Source organism: Rhinopithecus roxellana, chromosome 18, assembly GCF_007565055.1.
Source record: "Rhinopithecus roxellana isolate Shanxi Qingling chromosome 18, ASM756505v1, whole genome shotgun sequence".
Lineage (NCBI taxonomy): Eukaryota > Metazoa > Chordata > Mammalia > Primates > Cercopithecidae > Rhinopithecus > Rhinopithecus roxellana.
The window spans coordinates 59,387,448-59,405,555 of NC_044566.1; the positions used below are offsets into that span (position 1 = coordinate 59,387,448).

Here is an 18,108-nt window from a genome sequence, read left to right on the forward strand (position 1 = left end):
TGCCCCCTGTAGCTTCTGAATAATGTGTAGTGCCAGTATCACTGCTGTGAGTGGGGCCAGTCTCTCTTTAGAAGCAAAAGTCTTATCAGTAGAGAGAAAGACAGGGCACCAAAACCTCTTCCACCCCTGTGTCCATCTCAGGTCCATTTTTTTAAATCTGGGAGAATGCCAAGATGAAAAACAGTGTGCCGGCAAAGCCTTGGAGGAAGAAGACTCTTTTCAAGACATGGATAGTGAGTCAAAATGTAATTAAAATGAATAGAGCCACGCATCTCTTGCGTCAGTCACATGGGAGAATGCGTAGGACATCGAAGGGACTTTCACCACAGCCAGTCACCACCTTATAATGCGCCCAGTCCTGGCAGGGCTTCCCAGCCGCGGAATGTCCCTCCCTTTCCTTGTCATGTGGTGTGGGAAGCACGCAGAGACCACCCCTCTGCCTCCTGTGAAAAAGGAAGGTGGTAATAGGAAGGAAAAGGGGAGAAATCGAGAAACTAAGGAATCAAAACCTGGCTGTTCCAGAGATTTCAGAGCAAGCAAGAGCTAATAAAAGCGAATCAATCAGAAAAGCGAGGGGAAAGAGTGAAAAGGAAGGAGAGCAACACCAAACAAAATGTTCTTTCTTTGCCAACAGCACCTCCGTGGAATTGAAAAGATTCCAGTCTGCCCAAGGCCTTGAGAACCCAGCCTCAAAGCTGCGGAAGACGAGAACATCCACAAATATCCGCCTTGTACGCCACGTTTTAATAGGAAGCACCACCCCATACTCTCCCAAGGCGTTGCCCTGAGTCTCAGGAGGAGGCTTCCTGCAGCGCGTTGGCCCCTTCTCCCCATGCTAAGCACTCTCCTCGCATATAAGCACTCATTGCAGTTGACCCTGCTCCACAGAGCCTGAAACATTGCCAGCCTTTCGCTTTCCACACTCCCGCGTGCACAGCAGTTTCTACATGATGCAACAGAGTGTTCATGTTTGCCCTTGCAGCTGGCTGTGGGTGAGATGAGGAAGTTTAGCCTTCGATGATGAACCATTTGTATTCAGACATAGTAATGTGTGAGAGGAGCCTTGCTTTGTTGTCTGAGCTTTTATTTCTGCCCTAAATCAACTGTGCACAGGATAGGTTATACCTATTCCTGATGAATAGGAAGTCACTGCAGTGAGAGGCTGAACCTGCAATGCTCAAAATAAGAATCTGCCGCATACTCTTCTTACGAATCTTTCTCTTTCTGAAGAAAACCAACCTTCCTTCATTAGCGGAGCACATTTCTAAAGAAGAGGAAATGGAAGTCCTGATAAACATCATTAAGTCCCAAAAAAGATTAGCATAAACAGGATGCCAAGAGGGAGATTTAATATTATTCAGATGGAATTTGAATTCTAATGCACCACTCATGCTCAGCCTCTCCTCCTAATAGAGCAGTAAGTTTTAAAAGCCTAATCATGCTGGGAAGACTTGGTACTCAGTACAAGTGTCCCTGGCCCCACTGCCTGTTTGTCACTTTGTCTGTTGCCTGCCTCAGATAAAGTAAGCAATGCTCTGGGGCTATCCAGTGAAATTACCCTTGAGTCCTCACTTTTTTTTTTTTTTTTTTTCTTTTTTGAGATAGAGTCTTGCTCTGGCACCCAGGCTGGAGTGCAGTAGCACGATCTCAGCTCACTGCAACTCCACCTCCCGGGTTCAAGTGATTCTCCTGTCTCAGCCTCCCTAGTATCTGGGATTTACAGGCACGCACCACCATACCCAACTAATTTTTGTATTTTTAATAGAGATAGGGTTTCACCATATTGGCCAGGCTGGTCTCGAACTCCTGACCTCAGGTGATCCACCCGCCTAGGCCCCCACTAAGTGCTGGGATTACAGGCGTGAGCCACCGTGCCCAGCTGAGTCCTTGCTTTTTCATAGCTCGGTCTTTAGGTGAAAGACAAAAGAGAGAGGACAGGAAAACTAGACCAAGGGGACACTCATCACTCCCCTTTTATCTTCAAAAGGAGCAAGAGATCACATACAGGAGAGATGCTTATACAATGAACTCTGCATTGCTGAAGGCCACTCTCCCCTTTCTCAAGAGGGTGGCTGGGCTGAGCTTTAACAGTAGATGACAGCAGGACCTGTTATGCCATTTGTGGGACCAGTGAAAAGAGAAAATGTGGGATCGCTTTTTCATAAATCATTGAGAATTTCAAAACCAAGACAGCAGAGCGTTAAACTAAGTGTGTGAGACTCTGTGTGACAGCCCAGGCTGCCTGCCTATGGGTGACAGACACAAAAGTGAAGGAAAAACATTCTGCCCTCCTGGGATCTTCCTCATAATGAAGCTGAGGGAGCTGGGGCTGTTGCCTGCCCACCCGCTGTGGTCAGAAGGATGGGCAACAGGGAAGGCATGGTGGCTCGCACTTATAATCCCAACATTTTGGGAGGCTGAGGCGGGCAGATCACCTGAGGTCAGGAGTTTGAGACAAGCCTGGCCAACATGGTGAAACACCATCTCTGCTAAAAAAATACAAAAAGTAGGCCAGACGTGGCGGCTCACACCTGTAATCCCAGTACTTTGGGAGGCCGAGGCGGGTAAATCACCTGAGGTCAAGAGTTCTAGACCAGCCTGGCCAACATGGTAAAACTCTGTCTCTACTAAAAATACAAAAATTAGCCAGGCGTGGTGGTGGGTGCCTGTAATCCCAGCTACTCAGGGGACTGAGGCAGAATTGCTTGAACCCGGGAAGCAGAGGTTGCAGTAAGCTGAGATCACGCCATTGCACTGCAGCCTTGGGGACAAGAGCGAGACTTCGTCTCAAAAAAAAAATAGCTGGGTGTGGTGCACACCTATAATCCTAGCTACTTGGGAGGCTGTGGCAGGAGAATCACTTGAACCCAGGAGATAGAGGTTGTGCTGAGCTGAGATCCTGCCACTGCACTCCAGCCCTGGTAGACAGAGTAAGACTCTGTCTCAAAAAAAAAAAAAAAAAAAAAAAAAAAAAAAAAAAAAAAAATTTCTTTGGTTCTCCATTTTTTATGGGAAAACTATCTCTTGTGAAAAATTCAGATCAAATCCTTGCTTTGGAAACTTTTTTTTTTTTTTTTTTTTGTGATGGAGTCTGGCTCTATTGCCAGGCTGGAGCACAGTGGCGCAATCTCAGCTCACTGCAACCTCTGCCTCCCAGGTTCAGGAGATTCTCCCACCTCAGCCTCCTGAGTAGCTTGGATTACAGGCACCCACCACCACACCCAGCTAATGTTTATATTTTTAGTAGAGACGGGGTTTCGTCATGTTGGCCAGGCTGGTCTCAAACTCCTGACCTCAGACAATCCAACCACCTCAGCCTCCCAAAGTGCTGGGATTACAGGCGTGAGCCGCTGTGCTCGGCCAAAACTTTCTGAAGAAGAAATGATTATTGGAAACCACTCATTGCCGTCACTGTTTTTCTGTGAGGATGGAGACGGGAAGCTGTTCCTCTGGTCTCAGGATCTCTCTATGCTTTAGAAAGACCATCTTCTACTCACTGTGCCCAGTGGCTTTGCACAGTGACCACTAGAAGCCCCATCCCAAAATGGCTTAAATGACAGGAAATTCATGGTCTCACAAAACACAAATGAAAAGTCAGGAAATAGGCCAGGCATGGTGGCTCACACCTGTAATGCCAGCACTTTGGGAGGCCGAGGTGGGTGAATCACTTGAGGTCAGGAGTTCGAGACCAGCCTGGCCAACGTGGTGAAACCCTGTCTCTACTAAAATATACAAAAATTAGCTGGGTGTAATGGCGGGCACCTGTAATCCCAGCTACTTAGCAGACTGAGGCAGGAGAATCACTTAAATGTGCCACCGCACTCCAACCTGGGTATCAGAGCCAGACTCCGTCTCAAAAAAAAAAAAAAAAAAAAAAAAAGTCAGGAAATAGAACAGTTCCGGGGTTAGCTCAATCATCAGTTCATCATCAGTTCATCATTAGCTTTGAAGAGAGATTCTTTCCATCTTTCCCTTTTGCCATCTTCAGCTACTACAACTGGAATCTGATTTGAGACCACCTTTTCTTTATTAGGTTTCCGAAAGAAAATTTTCCTGCTGTACTTCCAACAAAAATCCACAGAAACCAAAATATATACATATGTCTATATTTCCCATGTGCCCTAGAAGACAAGGGCAGGGCAGGAAGGTTATTGTCAGAATTTGAGGCAGCACAAACAAATCCCTGACAACCCTCTGGACATCCTAAGATCTCAGTCAGAAGAAGCAGTTCAGAGCCCACAGCTGGAGAGCTCCAGACATGTCTAAAATAATTAAAATAACAATATTTGCTGAAACGAGAAAGAAACTTGGAAACCGAACAATACAAAGATAGCATCTCTGGGATGTGTGTGTGCACGCACAAGAGTGTGTGCCCAGAAACAGCCCGCAAGACATGGTGGACAAAAGAGGAACGTGCCCGACAGTTTAAACAGAAACACTGTCTGCTTTCTTCTTTTTATAGATCCTGATCAATATTTCTCTGCTGTTAAAAAATAGGAATTCTTCTCAAATGGAATAATACCTGCTCTATGAGGATAAATATTTGTGAGTCACACTGAAGTATTTACCTTCAGGGCATCTCGATTCTGAGAACTCTCGTGCAGCACAGCCAGCCCTGTGGTGTGCACAGTCCTGGGCCTCCTTCCAAAATCAGAAAAGCAGAAGAAGTAAACAAGTCAGAGATGGATCTCACCCCAATAATCACTCACCTGACATCTTGAATTTTTTTCTCTTTTGACAGTACATGCTTTCTTTCCATGCCCTTTGATGAAATTTGGAGTCATTGCCAGTTGAAGGAAGATAAATATTGTCTAGATTCTTTGTGGCGAGTCATCTAAGTATGGCAAAATTGGGCATTTTCTAGACATTCCAAGCTTTAAGAATAAAAAAGAAAGTAATTCATATTTTAAGTGATGATATTATCAGGCTGAATATCCTGATGTGTGGCATTAGAGCAATAAGCCTTGGAATGCAAAGAAATATTACTAAGAATTCTGTTTTTATGGCCACAAAAAGTAGCAGTGTATAGTTTCCCCTGTGATCCATTCAGCTGACATATACAAAAACCTGAGTATGCTCTAATGGCTTGGAATCCTTCCCTTGCTGTTACCACAGTTTAAAAAAAATAAGGGCTCCTCTCCATTTGTTGCAGCAATCAGGAAAGCCTTTGTCAGATACCCAAACTTGGGTGGAGGCCGGCCTGGCACACAGAGTGATCAGTAAGATGGCCTATATTAGACATTCCTGCAGGTATAGGGAGGCAGATCAGTGACTGACAGTAGTGTCCACTGTCTACCTGACCAGCAACTCAGGAAGGTTCTACCTTGCTTTGCAGAAGTGGGCCAACCCTTGAGCCACTGGGGAATGAGAGCTGTGGAAATTGAGGGTTGAAGCGAATCAACTCCCTATAGGTATTTAAAAGATAGCAGACATGTTCTTTCCCTATAAGCTAGGGCGCGCAGAAAAGTTCAGTTCCTTTTTGGATGGAGGCTAAGTCCAGCACAGGAAGTTCCTCTAAAGGGGCTAGAGCTTAACCTGCCCAACCATTGCAGGGTCTTCATTCTTGCCGGGCTCTGCTCTGCATCAGTCATTCTCATTAGGGCCACTCTGTCCTTGATGCCTTAATGTTCCATTTATTTATCAAGTAAGGGAGGAGTCTGGGCTCTAAGATGAAAAAGGCATGATATGACATTATCTTGAGGTTTGAACAAAAAGCCACGCAGGAATCATTCTCACTAGAGCCATAGCTTATAGCATAAAAACAAACAGGTAGAAAAGTAATGCCAAGAATTCCAAAGAAGAAAAAGTAAATAAATCCCTTAAATCAAAATATGTACTGATATTATTCTGTTTCACGAACATATTCCCCATAAAACTCTCCCCTGCAGGAGCACTGGATATGACTGTTTATCTGGGATTCTTTCATCCACCACCCACATAGTTTTCACCAAACCTCCCATTGACCAAACTTTCTCAAAACCCCCGTGGCAATGTAAACCCTAGAGGGCAGGGAATTTTATCTGCTGTGCTCACTAATGACACCTAGGAACTGTAAGCATGCCTGATTCACAGTGGTTACTTAATCACTACTTGTTGAATAAATGAATAAAATAATAATAACATCTGCAGTGTGATAAGATGTAATAGGTCACAAAGCACATGCACATCTATTTCCTCACTTACTCTCCACAGTAATCCTGTGCAGTGGGGTTTTATTCTCATCTTCATTTCATAGGCGAGGAAGGCAGTGTTCGGCTACTGCCTAAAGTAGCTATACTAACAGTTCAGCATGTAGTAGTTGGGAGGCAATTCCAGCTCATCCAGTTCCCATCCCATGCTTCCTCTTCCTCCTCCTCACAACCAAGTGTGGCCTGGCTAACACACCCCTATGGCTTCGTTTCAGGTGGGTCTTTTTCGCAAGTCAGGAGTGAAGTCTCGAATCCATGCCCTACGCCAAATGAATGAGAACTTCCCTGAGAACGTCAACTATGAAGACCAGTCTGCTTATGACGTGGCGGATATGGTGAAACAGTTCTTCCGGGACCTCCCTGAGCCCCTTTTCACCAACAAGCTCAGCGAGACCTTCCTCCACATCTATCAGTGTAAGTGGAAATAATGAGATTGGTGTTCTCGTGGGCATCCTTCCACTGTAACGAAAATAATTCCCTATAGATTGAGTTTTAATTATACGAATAACACATCCATCCATAAAGAGGAATGTAATCCTGCGCTCCTCTACAGAAGTAACTTTTGCTCAAAGTTTGATATGGAAATTTTTTTATGCATTTGAAAATATCTTTTTGACATCAAAATATTCCTTCTCCAAAGAGTTTTATGTACGATCTAAAACAAACTTCCAATACATTTACAAAAATTTAAAATGAAAAGTGACACAATAGAAGTTGTTTTATATATAGGTATTTATTACAACTTCTTTAATTTTTTTAAAAAGTAAGCATTTCTTTGGGATATAGGAAATTCAAAGTGACATGAATTAAAATGACAGGAAATAAAAACAAATGTATTTTAGTACAATGCACCTTCATTGGTGAAAAGTAAGCAAACTTTTCATTAAGCTTAAATGAACTTATTTGTATTTTCACTTGGAATTTTTTTTAATGAGGTTAACTTGTCAGCAAAGCCTGTATAATTAAAATAATCCCTGAAAATAACAATTGTTGATTAAGAAGCATATCCTGCTATAAGTAGTTGCAATAGGGTTATTAGAAATAAACACGTGGGCTGGGCATGGTGGCTTACACCTGTAATCCCAGCACTTTGGGAGGCCGAGGTGGTTGGATTGTCTGAGGTCAGGAGTTCAAGACCAGCCTGGCCAACATGGTGAAACTACATCTCTACTAAAAGATACAAAAATTAGCTAGGCATGGTGGCCAGTGCCTGAAATCCCAGCTATTTGGGAGGCTGAGGCAGGAGAATTGCTTGAACCCAGGAGGAGGAGGTTGCAGTGAGTGGAGATCGGGCCACTATACTCCAGCTTGGGTGACAGAGCAAAACTCTAAGAAAAAAAAAAAAAGAAGGAAATTAAACACGTGATTCTTTGCTAGATATGACAATGTTAACATTATGAATTATTTTGATGGTCCAGATCCCAATTTATGGGGGAAAAAAAGCCATTTGGCCCATGGACTTTGAGCTTTGAGTTTTCAGCAAAATGTGCCTGAAATGGACCTTGACATGGACTTGATCCAATCTGAAGAATATCCATGCTATAGAGAATTCTGTATAAAATGTGTTTAAGAAGTCCATGATACTGCAAATTCAGGAAGGATTATAATCAGAACCACTTGTGAAAACAGATTAAGGTGGCAACCCACTAAGTAAACATTAGTTTTTCAAAGTAAGTAGGTTAAGTTAAATTAATGATACAAATTGCTAGAGCCCAAACAGGGAGTTCTTGATGTTGTTGCTGTGAGAGGTTGAACTGCATTTTTCAATGAAGCCTCCCTTATGGTTTGGAAGTATCAGATACGAGTCTTTACATTTAATCAGTTCTTGGGTTAAAGCTGACACTAGTCTAAGGCTAAAGCCACATTACTTGAAAGAAATAAATGTCTTTGGCCCTTTCTGAGTCACAAGCAAGAAGCCAGATCAAAGCAGGCTTTATTTTAGCGAAGCAAACATTTACAGAGTGTGGCTTCTGTACCGGGCACCGTGCTGAGCATGGCAGAGCATATGGATGGATGAGACTCACTCTCTGATCTTAAGGATCTTACAATAAGGGAGATGAGGCATGAACATAAATAACGCCAACACTACAAAGTTGGAGAAGTTCCATAGAAAGGTTACAGAAGAGTCCAAGGAGAGAGAGATGCAGAATGAGGGCTTCACGGAGGAAGTGCCAACTGAAGGCTGAGATATGTGAGGAACACGTTTTGGGTACCTGCTCTGCAGATAGCATAAACTGATGTCAGGAGAGCCCAGGGTATTCATCTGGCTTGCATGTATGGCAAACGTACAGAGTGACACCAAATGACACTGAAAACAACACTGGGGCCATAAAGGAAGGACATTGAATATTAGGGCAGGGAGTGTATGCTTGATTCATTAAGCATTGGGGAACCGTCGGGTGTTGTTGAGGGATTTATTTTCTAGACATTCCAAACTTTAAGAATAAAAAAGAAAGTAATTCATATTACTTTACGCTTACAATGTTCTCAGCTGTAAAGACGGAACCAAATATCCAACGAACAGTCGTTTAAACAATAAGTACATTTTATTATCTCCCATAATTCCAGAGTTGGATATCCCGCAGCTCAGTGATGCCAGGGCTAAAGTCAGCCTCTCTTGACTTTCCCTTTAAGGTCACAGTATAATTGTCACGACTTATAATTATCACATCTTCACAAAATCACATTCCAAGGCAAGAAGAGAGTTACTGCACTTCTCCTTGGCCACGTATCTCTTTTTATCAAGGACATACATCTTACAGAAGCTCTTAGCATTTTTCTTGGTCCCTTCAGGTAGAAGTGGTTTACTTCTGAACCAAACACTGAAAAGAAGACCTAGGTTACCAGTTTTGGTTTAGGGCAGGTTTGGGTCTGCGGGAGGGACCCATTTCCCTGAGTATATTGCAGCTCACACCTGAGCAGAATATGTGCTTTCTTAATGAGGAAGAAGGGAAGAATGGGTATTGAGTTGAGTCAGTGGCCAGCCTGGTATCTGCCGCAGGGAGAAAGTCCATCAGCACCGTGTCATTGACCCAGGAATCTGGAAGTGATGTACAAGAGACACTGAACTGGACGAGCATGGAGGCTCAGGGAGTCAGCATACTAATCAAGGTTCTGAATTATCTGCAGGGACTTCCAGCAGTGAGACTGAAGAGAAGACATTCCATGCATAGACCCTAGAGTCAAAGTTTCCAAACTGCTACTGTGGCAGAGAGGAACGGTTCCTCCTCCAGTCCTCCAGAGAAGTTCTGTTTTCAGCTATGCCACTTCTTGGAATTTTGTCAAATGATGACTGACATTGGAGTGTTCGATGGGTAATGAAAATATTTGAGTCCTACCCATCTGGAGGAGGGAGAAGGATGGAGGAGTCAAAGACAACCATAAGGCTTTAAGGCCTCATGATTGAAAGAATGTGGAAATTGGACAGGAGAAGGATTCAGAATCCACAGGATTCTGAATTTGAGGTGCCAGGATCTCCCATATGATTGCAAATTATCCACACTTAAAAATTCAAACCTAGAATCATCCCCTTAGAACCAGGAAAGGGGCAGGACCCTCAGCAGCGTGGTATGTAACAGAAAGCTATAAGAGCATAGGATCCAAAACAAATGCTGAATTTAGGTATTTCAAGCATTTTTAGTAAATAATAATAATGGACAGGAAGTATTTTCGGAAGGATAAAAGAACAAGTGAATAGGAAGGAAACTGAGACAGCATATAGAGATGACAGGTGACTCTTCAAAAATGATGGCTGGGAAATCAACGTTGGCATGGAAAAGAAGCTTAGTAATCTAAAGTTAAACAATGTATACACACTGGACACCTTACCTAGAGCAGCATATTTAAAACAATTCAGCGGCTCAAGCAGAATTTGTAACACCTTTCCCAAGCTTGAGATCATTAGTACCATCTGTTTCTGCTCCACCCCAAGCGACAGTAAGAAAATGGGTTTGCTATAATTTTAACAAAATGGCTCTTCTCTGTGAACCCCAGGTATATCTTGTGCCAGTACACAATGGACATGCTGGGAGGAGTGGGGACAGGTTTCAGACCGCTGAAGGCATGCTCAGGCTTTTCCAGGAACTTGGATTTGCTAATCAGGGCCAGAGTGTGGTCAGCCCTGGGATGTGACATCACGCCTCTGGCATGGGAATGCAGGCGAATCCAGCATCCATAGCCCCCTAGGACCACAAAGCCTGGGGCCAGCCAGGACCCCCACAGAAGGTCACACCTCAGCCCTTCTAGAACAGCCAGCTCCGAGTTTGTTTTTATCATGCGCTCCTGCCAGTAGCAAATATCTGAATGTGTATTTATGTTGAGTAATATAAATATACTGGATATACCATAATGTACTATGCACATTATAAAGCAGCCCTGATCAGTATTTTTAATGGGTAAGAGAAAAGATAAGCACACGTGGGAGTGCTGATGATTTCTTCTCACATCTCAAGAGACTGTCAGGAGCACACCTCCCCACCCCTTGAGAGTGCAGACACCCTAGTGTGGAGGCTCCTGTACCAGAACATGGCGTTTTAAGAAAGACAACAGTGTCGACAGAAGCAAGCTTATGACAATGTCTTTCACGGTGAGAAGACTAAACTGATCACTAAATAAACACAGCCACGGGTGGGAGCAGCAAAAGGCAGCACCTATCACTCATTTGGTGTGGTTTTCCACTTCGTTCACCTCATATTGTTGGAACCAATTCCCTGGTAAGCCTGCATAACCAGCAACCGCCACCATGAGGACCACCCTCAAGGGTGATGGGACTGAGAAGGGCCAGACATCCCCCATAACCTTAGGCAGCCTGGTTTTTCTTCTCCAAGCACAGCCTCCATTTCCATAAACCCCAAGATTATGGAACAGGTGAGGCTGGGTCTCCACGTGAAGTCAATAGCAGGCATCCTGCAAAGCAAGCCCTGGGAGATTTGTAGGAAAAAGGAAGATGTACAGGCTTCCCTTCGAGAAGCTGGCCCTCTAAGAATGAGGTCAGAGGTCCCAGCAGCTCAACACCACTCCCGGTGAATTGTGCGGCACTGGCATCACGGCCTGGCTGGCAGGGGTGGAGAAAGGCAAGGCAAGGCTACTGTTCCCTAACCCAGTGGTTTTCAAACCATGTCCCACGGAGCCCTGGGCATCCTGAAAGGGGCTTCCCAAACTGTTTGTCAGGGAGGATGGGCAAGAGGGATGCCAGGTTGACAGAGTCCTAATCACCAACTTCACCCAGAAGCCTTCTGAAAGCAGGTGAGTGGGTTGATTGCTCAGAATACAGAAAGCCAGGATGGTGGTGCCCCTTTCTAAACCCTGCTTGGCCATTGAGACTGCGGGATCCAGAGTTCAGTTGCAAGGGTTGGGACTCAGCTCTGCCTCCCATGAGCTGCAAGGCCTCAGCAATTACTGACTTCTTGGTGCCTTTCCTGCTGTTTTGGTTATTGTTGTTGGTTATGACTCTGGGTGCATGTTCGCACCAGGAAGGTGGAGCTTACACAATGCCTCCCAGCTGGCTCTTTCTGTGTCTGCTCCTCCAATGACCTGGCATCCACTTTTCCTCAGATGTCTCCAAAGAGCAGCGGCTGCAGGCTGTGCAGGCTGCCATCCTGCTACTGGCCGATGAGAACAGGGAGGTCCTGCAGACGCTCTTGTGTTTCCTGAATGACGTCGTCAACTTGGTGGAAGAGAATCAGATGACGCCCATGAACCTGGCAGTGTGTCTGGCCCCCTCCCTTTTTCATCTTAATTTACTGAAGAAAGAAAGCTCTCCACGGTGGGTTTTTTTCTCAGTAACAACAGTAATCCCAAAGCAGGCATTCCCACAGTTTATAAGACGATGGATGGATGGATGGATGGATGGATGGATGGATGGATGGATAAATGGATAGATAGATATGAATGGATATATTGATAGAGAGACAGATTATAGATAGGTGGGTAGATAGATCGACGATAGATTGATAGATAGATGATACATAGATGACAGCTATATAGATAGATGATAAATAGATGATAGATGATAAAGAGAGGATTGATAGGTACATAATAGAGAGAGATAGATAATAGATTATAGATAGATAAAACAGGTCTCCATGCTACATTTCAACTTCAGGATTTGTCAACACTCTTTTCATAATCAGAAAATCTTGTGAGGCACCCTAATTCACGGGCCTCAGATTCATAGAATTATTGAGCTAGCATTGAAGAATGCCAGTTGTGATCCAGAAAGCTTGAGTTTTGTGTTGTCTGTGTGAGTGAGGAGAAAAATATACACAAAGTAGTATTTTACAATCTTTAGAAGGCTATATTTAAGACCAAAGCACAGGAGCTTGCAGTTAAGGGGCTTCAAACTTTGGAAAAATAGATTAATTTCATCCCCCGCTGTTCTTCCTGCCCTTTTAGTTTTCCAAGATTTTTCCTTGTGAACTGTCAGACTGTTAGCCCGATTCCGAATATCTAAGATATGTGATCATTGTTTTTATTTGGAAACACAAAAGCCTGGGATCTGGATAGCATCTGGGTATAAACAGAAAACAAAAGGGATGAGTTTGGTATTGTGACAAGCTATTTGGTGTGGGATCTGCTTAGCACACTCATATTCAATTACAGAGTCATACAGAAGAAATATGCCACCGGGAAGCCAGATCAAAAGGACCTCAACGAGAATCTGGCAGCAGCTCAGGGGCTCGCGCACATGATCATGGAATGCGACAGACTTTTTGAGGTGAGCAAAAGGCTCGAGCCTCCGCCTCCCTAGTCGCTTTTGGAACTAGATAAGACACTTGGGATTGTTGCTACATTTATGGTTTCTATCTGTTTGTTCCTGATGTTATAATGACAATAGTATATGCTATAGCTCTGGTGTGTGCTTCCAAGAAAGCTGAGGAGCTAGCTCTACAATTGAGGCTTTGATCAAGAACTCATACCCATGGTATGAAGACCTGATGGTTTTCATGCAAACAGTTGCATCACCTGCCATTGTCAGGTCCAAGGCCAGTCAGCCAATTATGTTCTATTTGATTTTACCTTGGGACTTGATTAGGTTAAACATCTGTGAGTGTGTGTGTAATACTGAGGGATCTTTGTTGCTAAGAACCGATGACAGCTTATGAATACAGCCACAGATAGGTAAAAGAAGTAAGTGAACCAGACTTGTGGCATACTTTTGTGATAGAATTGGCATTTGTCAATGGGAAAAGTGTGCTGAAAAAGTAGAGCTATTCCCAAGTCCTGTTTGATGTTTCCCTTCACAAGTCTGTCTAAGTCTTATTCACGGTGGGTAAAGTTGTCTGAGCCCACATTTTGCCAAACTGAATAAAAAGACATTAAAGGTAAAATAAAAGGGAAATGGAAAGAATAAAGGGGAAGTCATTGCAATGTTTTGAATAATAAATACAGCCTCAGAAACATATTTGTATTTCCTGACTTTAGGAAGGCCCCTCCCGTCCTTGGCAGTGATCTTAGAAAAACATCTCCGGCCGTGTGGCCCTCGGCCCATGGCTCAGAGCCGGGTTGTGGGTGAAACGGCTTTGCTTTCTGAGTCTCAGCATTTCTTTGGCTCAGTGTGTTGCCCTTTCGTGCATCCGTTGGTCTAGGTTCCACACGAGTTGGTGGCCCAGTCTCGTAACTCATATGTGGAGGCTGAGATCCACGTGCCAACCCTGGAAGAATTGGGGACGCAGCTGGAGGAGAGTGGGGCAACTTTCCACACTTACCTGAATCATCTCATCCAGGGCCTCCAGAAAGAAGCCAAGGAGAAGTTCAAGGGATGGGTCACGTGCTCCAGCACAGACAATACAGATCTTGCTTTCAAAAAGGTAATCTCAGAGGATGGAAAAAGATCACCCCCAGAAAGCCACAGCTAACAATCAGACATTTGTTTTTGCATTGAAAACAGCTGCTGTGTCCACAGGGCTGGGCACACACATGGACAGTTAAGGCACATGAACCATTCAAAGACTCAGTCCAGAGATCTGTTGTGTATAATCAGAGAGTAAACCATGGAGCCAGACAGCTGGATCCCGGTCCTGGCTCTACCCCTTAGCTGTATGATGTTGGGCAAGTCACACACCTCTCTGTGCCTCAGCTTTCCCATCTATAAAATGGACATTGTAAGAGTACCACTGTCAGAGGAAGGCTGATTTAAAAACCAAATGGCTTAGAATAGTGCCTGGCACACAGTAACCACCGGGTGTGTTGGTGATTATTATTTTTATCATCATTATTATTCTTTTAAGCTTCAGGACTAAAACGTTAAACCTGAGGTATGTAGCATCACTCTCAATTTACATAATCAGTGATGGTTTTTGAACACCCAGCAAAGCATGACAGAAAAACTAAAAGCCCAAACAAAAAATGTTGGACCCATTTCCCAGACAGCCTCTTCAGCTTCTGACGTTGTCTTTCCCAAGGTGGGCGACGGGAACCCGCTGAAGCTGTGGAAGGCTTCTGTGGAGGTGGAAGCGCCCCCTTCAGTGGTCCTGAACCGTGTGCTGAGAGAGCGCCACCTGTGGGACGAGGACTTTGTGCAGTGGAAGGTTGTGGAGACTCTAGACAGGCAAACAGAGATCTACCAGTACGTGCTGAACAGCATGGCCCCCCATCCTTCCAGAGACTTCGTGGTTCTCAGGTGAGCCTGACTCTAGAGTTTATGATGTTCTGTTCCAAAGGCAGGACACGAGCTGTAGATGTGAGCACTTCCGGGTATCTCCCACCAAAGTCCAGCCTCCATGGGGAACACCAAGCCGGCTCTTGTTTCCCTCAGTGACATCTGAGTTTTCTGTGTTGATGCCTGACTTCCTGTGACTGTTCACCCAGCCTACAGCTCTGCCTGGGCTCTCTGATTGCCCCTCTCCTTGTGGAGCACACAGTTGATTAGGCCATAAATATTATTCATTTCCTCAGAGCAGACGGCCCAGAAAAGCTGCTGTTTGTCCAGTTGCACTTTCTGCCAAATTATGCAACCATGGATCTGACTGGCTTTTCTTCTGATTTTGTTTTTCTCCCCTGGGAAAGTGTGTGTAACTCTCAAGGCTGGGGTAGGCATGACTTCAGAACTCATCTGTATAACTTCAGATGCTCATAGCTAGTTACCAGGCAAAGAAATCTTGGCACTGCCCTGGAGGTCCAGAAGAGTCTTGCGGATTCTGTGTCTGCCAAGGAAATACTGCTTCTGATTGAGGTAAGGGTTGAGTTCCAGACCCCTGCTCTCGGAGTTTGGAAGGGGATGCTCAACCAATCATAGAAAGTTTGCACAGTAGAGATGCAGCATTGCATCAGCCAGAACAGAAATCGAGGGTACTAAAGAACCTGAATAAAAGGTAATTAGATCAATATATCCTTTTTTATTGAAAATCTTGGCAAACTCTGTCTCATGTCACAGATCAGCAATGTAAAAAGAACCTATTGTGAAACTCCCAAATCTATATTTAAAACACTTTATGAAACCAGTTTTGATGGCAAACTAAAGGTTACTTTTCACATGAGCTCTTTATGACTTTGGAATTGGCCCTTGGAACCTTGACTTTTAAAGGTCAGTTTTCCCCAAATATATGTATTTATCTCTGCTTCCTTGGGATCCTGGTGGAGAATGCTGGCAGTTTATAAGGGTGGCATATTACCAAAGTTATTAGGACATGAGTCATCTGGTGGAATTAAACTTCATGCTTTCACTCCACAAGTGGAAAGCTGAATAGCTGTTTCAGGATGGCTGCCATAGGAATGGGGCCATGCCATAGCGAGCCTCCTCCCTCCCTCCAGAGGAGGCTGAGGGCCTGAGTCTGTGTGTAGAACCTCCCTCCTTCCATCCATCCAGCAACCCCACCAGCCTGCTATTTATCAGTGCTTTGTTCCATCACGACCACGTGCCAGGCACTGTGATAGGCTCTGGGTATGCCAAGTGAATGCAGGAAACCACTCTCCTGCTCTCTCGGGGTTTGTATTTCACTGGGGAAAGGCCATAAAAAATAAGCAAGGGAGACGGGCTTACTTATCCCGGGAGGTATGAGATAGGGAGATAGTAAGGGATGGAATTTTCATTAGAATGGTCAGGGCGGGGTCTCGCTGCACTGATTTTTATCCAAGACTTGAAGAAGTGGAGTGGACCGTGAGGCCCTGAAGGAGAAGAGATGCAGTCCTCCACCGGCTAACAGTGAACCAGATCTGGTTCCTAACAACAGGAATTCCTTATGTGTAGGGTACAAGGAGGTGGAAAGTGACAAGTGTGGTGAGGAGGCACAGGGCCGAGATGCTTCCTGTCTTCAGAGCATCTTCCAGTCTAGTCTAGCACGTATGAGGCTGGTCACCTTTCAGGATTGCCGCATTTGTCTCTCATGTCACACCCGTTGCTAGCTCCTTGGGAGCTTCCGCTGAGAGATGCTGGAGATTCTCCCATTTATTCTGACAAACCTCTACAACTTTCAGTCGTCACGATTTATCACATCGTCGTTCATGAAAAGAGTAGTCACAGCATGGAAGTCGCTGAGCATTTGTGTGGGACTTGGTTATTCCCAAGTTCTTGTCAAGCACATATCACCATTTCTCTTCCTGGTGTAGGAGGACAGGGTGAAATCATGGAGGAGATAGCTTAGTAAGGGAATAGAATTTGTGGAGTAAATCATGGGAATTCTAATAAAACGATCTATTATTATAGATCCCTGGGGTAGAAAGGTAAGTTAGAGGTTGTTACACAGATGTTCGCATAGCTCCTGACTCCCATTCACAACCTTTTTTCAAGGGGTAGCCACCTCTGCTTGAATAGCTCCAGGAACAGGGAACTCACTGCCTCCCAGGGCAGCCCATTTCATTTCTGAACAGTGTACATTGTTAGACAGTGCTTCTCTCCCTGCACAGAAATGTGCCTTTCTATCTCTGCCTTCTGGAGTCAAATCAACCATATTCACTTCTTCTCCCACTCAAGAGCCACTCAAGTATATGAAGACAATAAGCAGGCCCACATATGTTTCCTTTCCTTCAAGCTAAGCATACCAGTTCACTTCTCCTTGAGCATCCCCTCCTCCAGGAAGCCTTCTCCATATTCCTCCCGCAGCCCGCTCCGTGCGATCCCAGAGCCCTCTGTGCATAACCTTATCAGTGCATTTACCTCGGTGCTTTTAGAATTCTGTTTAGAGTGTCAGTTTTTCCTCCTGGACTGTGTCTATCTTTATGTGCTTGGTGTCTTCTCAGAGCCTGGCATATCTAGGTGCTTAATTGATGTCTGTTGAATGAATCGAATGGGTGAGTTCTAATTCCGAAACTGTAAAACCACCTCTTCGAGAATGGGCAGGAGCCTCCACAGCTGAGCAGAGCTGGGAGTTCCAAATGCAGATCTGAAAGCTGCAAGACCGTTTCTGGCCTCAAAGTCCCAGACTGAGATCCTTGCTTTGAAATTCTCTGTATAAACTTTACACAAGCTTATGAAAGCCATTAGCTTAATCCAAGTCACTAGCATTGGAATCTGAGCCCAGGTTGTTGGCAGGAAAATATAAACACAAACCTTAGCTCTGTGTTCAGGTTCTTCTTCCTCCCTCCGTCATGACTCTGATGTGTGGATTGTTTTGCTACAGGACCTGGAAGACTGATTTGCCCAAAGGAATGTGTACCCTGGTGTCCCTCTCTGTGGAGCACGAGGAAACCCAGCTCCTGGGTGGCGTGCGAGCAGTGGTGATGGACTCGCAGTACTTGATAGAACCGTGTGGCTCTGGCAAGTCGAGACTGACTCACATCTGCAGGATAGACCTGAAGTAAGTGCTGACTCCCCTAATGGCAGGCTCAGATCTTGGGAGTCTCAGCTTGTACAGCACATCCAGCAGCAGGGATGTCACCTCGATTTCTTATTTCACGGTATTTGTTTCCTCATTGCCATTAGCATGCTTTCCTAGGTGGCTACGTATGCCTCCCCTCTGTCATTCCCCCTTTCCTGAAATTCTGC

At 44.7% G+C, this 18,108-nt stretch overlaps 1 protein-coding gene across 7 annotated transcripts in view; it reads left to right on the plus strand.

Moving 5' to 3' along the window:
• The window catches only part of STARD13 (StAR related lipid transfer domain containing 13), a 346,341-nt gene that overhangs the window by 324,840 nt on the left and 3,393 nt on the right, over window positions 1–18,108 (plus strand). For 6 of the 7 annotated variants that reach the window (XM_030922317.1, XM_030922316.1, XM_030922314.1 and 3 more), the window contains exons 8-13: window positions 6,404–6,602; window positions 11,742–11,952; window positions 12,789–12,903; window positions 13,775–13,996; window positions 14,591–14,808; window positions 17,744–17,920. In XM_030922317.1, the coding sequence (XP_030778177.1) occupies window positions 6,404–6,602; window positions 11,742–11,952; window positions 12,789–12,903; window positions 13,775–13,996; window positions 14,591–14,808; window positions 17,744–17,920 (1,142 nt within the window). Of the gene's footprint in view, window positions 1–6,403; window positions 6,603–11,741; window positions 11,953–12,788; window positions 12,904–13,774; window positions 13,997–14,590; window positions 14,809–17,743; window positions 17,921–18,108 lie in introns of those variants that run through there. The other variant, XM_010367052.2, reaches the window with a different exon arrangement.